At 37.0% G+C, this 7,141-nt stretch overlaps 1 protein-coding gene across 1 annotated transcript in view; it reads left to right on the top strand.

Annotated features, from left to right (window-relative positions):
- Positions 1-2,275, top strand: part of LOC106470191 (mediator of RNA polymerase II transcription subunit 26-like) — a 10,354-nt gene extending 8,079 nt beyond the window's left edge. The window contains exon 3 of the mRNA XM_013930731.2: positions 223-2,275. Coding sequence (XP_013786185.1) covers positions 223-1,929 — 1,707 coding nt within the window. The 3' untranslated portion in view covers positions 1,930-2,275. The remainder of the gene's footprint in view (positions 1-222) is intronic.
- Positions 2,276-7,141: the final 4,866 nt, after the last annotated feature.

Here is a 7,141-nt window from a genome sequence, read left to right as displayed (position 1 = left end):
ATACTTTTTCTGTAGTTATAGCATGTCTCATTAATACTTTTTCTGTAGTTATAGTATGTCTCAACAGTACCTTTTCTGTACTAAGTATGTCTCAAAATAATTTCTGTAGTTACATTATTTCTTAAGACTTTCTGTAGCTATAGTATATATATATATATATATATATATATATATATATTGCTTCGTGCCTCAACAATACTAACTTTGTTTAATTTACTCTAGCAAACAAGACTAGGAAAGTATGTCAATGAACTTCGAAAAAAGACTTCAGATGAGCAACTTGCGAGAAGAGCAAAGGCACTGATTAAGTCGTGGTTGAAGCTTCTGAACCAGTCGGCTAACGTATCATCTAATGACGAGAGGATAGCATGTACACCACCAGTCAGTATAGCCTCGGGTCCCGGACCTGGGTCGGGGCCCGGTGGGGGTCCAGCATTGCTCAATTCCTGTACAAATCTTTCGGTGGTTTCATCTTGCCTTAAACAGAACAGCCCAGCTTTGAATTCGGAACGTGTTGCTAGTCCACTCTGCTCTAGTGGGTCCAACAGTCCCGTATTGCCCGTCAGGCATCACAACATCCAGACTGCTCATTCAAACTATGCTCCACTAACAAAAAAGGTTGGTGTTTTGAGTCGAGGTCAGATATTATCACCCAAAACTGTTAGTCGAAATGGAAGTGTGGCGTCACCTTCATTCAGTCAAGTTTTCAAGCCTGTTAGTCCAGCATTATTAGCTGTTCGTAATGCAACAACATGTAGGGCTGGCCTTACAAACAAATGTTCCGTCACTGTAGCTTGTCCAAGACCTCATAGTCCTGCATATGGTGAGAAATGCTCACTAAGTTCACAGGTATCTTCTCATTCAAGTAAATCACTTCCAGCTTCTTTATATTCAGGCATGAGAAGCAAACCTACAACTCCCCCTAGTGTTTTAGTAAGTACTTCCCATTGGGACCTTGATATAGCCAGAACCAATGCAGCCAACAAACGATTAAGAAAGGATGATTCTAACATCCCCTCCAAAAAAAGTGTTATGTCAGATAGTGCCAGCTGCTCTAATGATAAAACTGCCTTGGTGAACGGTCTTGATTCCACTTCAGAACCAGCCCAGACATTTTTCCACAGTAGACAGTCTCCTTTTGAAAGTTTTAAGTCATGCAGAGACACGTCTGGTTCTCCTTCTCTCCCTGGAAAACCTAAATTAGAAAAAATGCCAAAAAGAAAAGGGAAACAAAATGAAAGTAGGGATATTTTAAAAGAGAAGTTTTCAGCTGCAGCATCAACATCTAGTTCTAAATTATCTAAAGTCAAAACTCACCAACAATTAATGGAGGAGTTCAAGGCTAAAAAAGGAGCCACCCTACCCAATAAACTTGTTACTACCAGTGTAAGTGGTAGCTTGTGTGATGCGGGAAATCCCAATAATTTTCCAGGTAAACCTGGGAATTATGCCTTGTTAGGCTGTGATGCTGAAACCTGGCAAACCAAGTCAGAACTCATGGTCAGGTTTCTGAAGTCCTCCATTAGCCCAGAAGAAGAAGAAGCGGGAGTTAACAACAGTCCTTTGTACCATAAGTCTGGTCTGGAATCTCCTGTGAACGAGTACTCCAACGTCACAAGGACTCCACCATGTCACGAACCTTTCATCAATACTTGTGACCCCGTGGACTTGGAAATAAAGAACATTATGTCCACACTACCTGTTCTAGAGCCAAATAACATAAACTGGGACGAAGATGAGTATGTAGTGAAAGAAAGTGAACCAGTAACAGATGAGCATGTAGATCGTCTTTCATCAGATCAGTGGGATTGTGTTAATGGAAATTATGATTACAATGATAGGTGGAGGAATTGGAAGGATGTGACCATAAACAAATCATATAATGATGATTTGTTAAATATATTGCCTTATGTAAATATTAGTTGGTGAATAGGATGTTACTAAGAAAATAAGTGAAATTTTCTAAAGATTATGCTTCTATAAATTTTGAATGAGAGGTTAGTCTAAATTAGAATCTTGTATACTAAAAAAAATAAAATGTACAGTGTTGAGTTCATGTTAACCTTTGGTTGCCACCTTTTCTTGAGAAATAAAGCCCGAGGATCCTTGGTAAGCTTGGAGGGTATGTGATGAATGTGTCTTCAGTTCACCATGTCTGTAATAAGTTGAAGAAACAAGTATTTCGTAGTTCACCCTGAATAAGTTTTAAGCTATTAATGTTTGTAATTGGAAAGTTTTTAAAACTATTAAACAGAATAAAAGAATATTTAATTAGCTCCATTGATGAAAGGGATTTAGGAATTAATATAATAAAATAGATATGTTTAAACTTTACAAGCTTACTGAAAATATTTCATGTTCAACATTTAGGACAAATGGAAAAATTATGAGTATGTGTGACGTTTTTCAGTTTCAGTGGCAGTCAGGGTTGTTTTAACACCGAGCTTCAGGATTCTCAAGCTCCTGTATATCACTTAGGCAAACTTAGATAATAAATTTCTTTAACAAACATGTAGATCACATTAAAAAAACAAATTTTGTTTTCACAAAATTCATGATTTTGAGTTAACTCTTTAGTCTTTTTTGTACTTGTGTTAGTTACAAAATTACAGTATTATACAATTAATTATTTCATAAATCATTAAAGTCTTGTCCAACGTTATCTTGTATTCTGTGCTCTAGCTGCTAAGTCAGTGGTATGGATGGATCTGAGTACCTGTGTATGGACGTACACATACCTAAAGATCTATCTTTAGCAATATTAATACCCAGAAAATGGAGGTATAAGGTTTACTGTAGAAATGTTGACCATATTTTCTGGAAACCTTGAGTATTTGGAATGAAAAGTTGTAATTGTGAAGAAAGGGTGCAACACTTCTTATTGTGATGCAGTTAAAGTCGTGTGGAATGGAAATTCGAAAACAGAAGCTGAAACTTGTAGTTTCATTTGTTCCAAGAAGCAGTTCTAAACGTCTGGAAGTAAACTGTTACCTATTATGATGTTATCTCTGGTGATGTAAAGCACCAGCTCTATTTATATCCAATATGATGTACATCTGTGGTAAACATTTATACAATATTGACTAGTAGCCTCATTCTTATTTAGAGGTAAACTGCTACCCATTATGATGTTACCTCTGGTGATGTAAAGCACGTTTGTGATATCCAAATCTGACTACCAATGTTAGGCCTAGTGAGTACAAGGAATGAATGGGTATGAATTCAATGCAAGTACGTTTTTTATAACGCTATTTTTTATGACACCGTACTTCTTCAACTAAACGTGGGTAATGAATACGTGTGATTACAGTATACTAGTTACAACCAGTTCTCTCTTGTCACACTGTGTATTTGGAAACCATTCGTTATGGTTATAACATCTAGAACTTCAAAGAAGAACATTGGATATTTATAATTTCAAGTTTTAATATAATTGATGAACACACCTATTTCCGCGTTATTGTCATCCCAAAAATGTCCATTTTGTATCGTAGAAGTTTCTTGCTATCGATTTCCTGAGTTATAAACAGTTCCGAATAGTGTGGTTATTTATTTCAGGATTTAAATTCCAGGAGAAAAAAAAGGAATTTAAAGCGTGAACGTTGTTAAGGGAGACAAAATTATTATGGCGTTTTTTTTATGTCTATTATTTTTACCTCTCGTTGTTAAGTGTGTGAATATTTGATAGAACCATTTTTGACGACGAAGCCTTGTTCATACATACGTCAAGTGGGGTCCAAATATTGACGTCATGTTATATTATTGCATGTTACGACATTCGGAGTAAATAATTGACCCCAAAGAAAAAAGATAACGCTCAGTTTCTATGTAAAATGCAAGGGGGGCCACGGCAATAATTTTTTCCCCATTGTATGTGTGTGTTACTTGTTAGGGACCCACAAGTAAGTTTGTGTATAAATATTTAATAAAAATGTGTTTCAAAACCGATGTAGGTATACTGAGGCCATCGGCAATTCCGAGATTAATTAGTTAATAACCACACTAAATGTTTATATTTTTAAATATCTACAACACGGCGTAACTGTAGGTCGTGGGTAGTAAGATTGCGAGGAAATACTTGGATAGATATTAAGTACGAAATAGCTTACAATATAGTAAACGAATTGTTTTGAAATATTTACCAAAGTATTCGAATTTCACAAGAAATCAATGAATACTGCCCTTAACATATCTATTATTCATGAGATGTTTGTTCATTATATACTCGTAGTAGTAAATTATTATTGTACTGGTTCGTTCGGGAAATCAGATTTTTTTATTAAGTCTTAGGATAGAAAGACTTCTCCTAAATCTCAAATGTGTACATCGGTTTGACTTTAACCTTAAAAATAAACTTGATATGTAAATATAAGTGCAAATAACCTCTAAAATGACGCTTTATATTAGAGACTTTTGATCATATTTCTAGCTAGCCGTATACCTTAAGTGGGCAAATGTTGTCCCTAAAAAAAAAGTGTCTTGATGTAAGAGACTCGTACTCTAAACGTCAACTAAGGTTGTGGGTTAGTTCGATAAATCTAGGCTGTAAAGAGACTTGCAATAAGCGCGTACATCAGTTGAGAATAATTAGATTATGAAATACATTTGATATTAGAGACTCGTGTTCTAAACTTTAACTCAACATTTATGACAAATCTAGTCTTAAAAACATACTTGAACTCAACGAGTACACCAAGGTTGTACGCATCTCAAAATCACACAGCCTTTCAGTATACAGAAGACGGTAGCAAGTTCCTGCCTGCACCAGCATATAATTATGGATGTGATATGAAACAGGTGATCCCACCAGGGTTTATGGGAATGAGGTATTAGACTATTTTCTGAAACATTTCGAGAAAGTTGTTGCTTCAAATGGATGTACTTGAGGGACCTGACAATTCAATATCTGACGCTATATATGGCCTTACACTCGATGTCTTAGAGCCCTTCAATGAAGAGCAACTAGATGAGTGAGACACCAGTTATATTCTTTGGAGAACAGAGCACGGTATCAAACTTAAATTTAAAGGCAAAACCCCCGAGAAAACGTAATCATTTAAGTGGACAAGATAAGAAGATTGCACGGGAAAACATTCCAGAGCGTATCTCCTACAGACCTTGGTTAGATACTCGTCAACAAATTGGCTGCTGAGCGAATTCATACAGTGCTACACTAAACTGGCACTTCTTTTCTTTCACAGAGGCAATTTCTGTAACAATGTTTGAAGTGGTGGTGTATAGATGTTCACTTGAGCAGAGGAAGAAACCAGTAGCAATCCCTGCATTAACCATCAACTCTTATGCATTAAGTGCCACATGGTTTGCTATAGGACAACAGGATTTTCCTAGTGCAGTTGCCACAAAAGCAACTAGAGTTGGACTACCACTGGCACCTATATATAGCACGAAAGAAGGAGCTCCTGCCTTGATTGTCGCTTAACTGGTCACTGGTTTATGAATGTGCATAAAAAGGAGTAGAATACTTCTTTATCAATTAAGAAACTGCAATCATGAGATTCTCTTGTTGAAATGTTTAAAACAAAAGAACAGTAAACTGCTTTTGTCATGTGAGGCTCTCGGAGAGTTCCCATTGAGATCATCCTGAAATTCTCGGAGAGGGTGATCGCTTTGGCCATTTCTGTTAGCATCGTGGAAGAGAAAATCCATTCTGATATGAAAGATCATGGTTTTACAGATGTCTAATGGATTTTCATTCACAATAATGGAAAATATAAAACAACAAAGCAACTTTTTACTTAACTTTTCATCTCATTGCAAATAAGGCGTGGTACTTAAATTGCTCTTTGTAGCCATATATATATATATCACAAATGTTCAACTGCTAGTGGTTTATCTATTCATAAACCTCTTGTCGTGGTATCCTACTTGTGACCATTGCGGTAGTAAGGATCATGTTAGTTTAATCAGCACCTTGGAGAGTTGTTGTGCCTACTATCAAGTCTCATGCTCCTTCTTATTCCAGGTCTTGTCCGAAGTGGAAGGAAGCACAACAGTTTAAGACACTGAGTTACAGCGAGACACACAACTATCTCGTCAGTTGTGAAGGAAAGTTATGCTACACCTGTGCATTCCACTTCCTTGGGAGTGTGTATACGTTCAATGCTCAGGATCTTTTCTACTCTCACTTGATATATACTATAGTACAGGTCTTTGGCCGATGACTGCATTGAAGATATTGAATCCTGTGCATAATCACGGGCTTTTTCAGTCTGAAGCTTGTATACAGAGTCCTATAAACCTGAAATCTATTTGCAGTATTTGCAAAACTTCTGTTGAAGTATGCTGCAAAGCTTTGATGACTGTCACAGCATTTCATATGAGTGTTTTTTATGGCCAGCAGCAATTATTTTGTTACTCACAGGATCAACTCTACAGCTTCTTTATTCATTGCTGAGTTCTATGCACTCTCATTTTCGATGGATTATAGAAGCTAAGTGGTACACTAATTGTAACCCTCTTTACAAACTTTGAAGGCCCTGGATTTCTGACCCTGTCGTTATCTAAGGGAATTTGCTTCCTGACACTGCAGCAAAATCGACGTCTTCCTATTCTGTATATGGATTTTAAGCTTGCCACCAGAGCAAAACCAGTGATGGGCCACCCTTTGATCAGACATTGACTAGTTTTGAACACATTGTTTTATTTCGCATCCAGACTCGTGTAAAGATCAAATGCCAGTTTTTTCAGAAGATCGAAGCAACACGGGAATTCATGGTATACATACCATTCGCAGTCATCATCCGTACACAGTGAATGAACTTTGGAAAACAGTATAGATGAATGGGACAATTATGGTCTGAGCGTATTTCATAAAAGACTCCTACAATGGAAACTGCATTACAGAATAATATTCTGCAACCAGGGCTAGTCAGTGCCGGATTTAGTACAGGCGCAATTCATGCAATTGCATGTGAGCCTTAAAAAGTCGAACTTTGGTCCTGGGGCCATTCATTGTGTAGAATACCGTTGGGTCTATTCAACTCTCGCCGGCAGGTGAACTGTGAAACACATTACTGTCTAAAAAAAATCACTCTTGCCGGACAGGGCGACGGTTAGGAATATATAAATGTCAAAAAAAAACTGCTTATTACTTCGCCGCGAGGCGACCGTTCAGCGCATC

This window comes from Limulus polyphemus, unplaced genomic scaffold (genome assembly GCF_000517525.1).
Source record: "Limulus polyphemus unplaced genomic scaffold, Limulus_polyphemus-2.1.2 Scaffold3870, whole genome shotgun sequence".
Taxonomy (NCBI): Eukaryota; Metazoa; Arthropoda; class Merostomata; order Xiphosura; family Limulidae; genus Limulus; species Limulus polyphemus.
The sequence above is the reverse complement of the archived record's forward strand: the minus strand, read 5'-3'. Positions and strand labels throughout refer to the sequence as shown.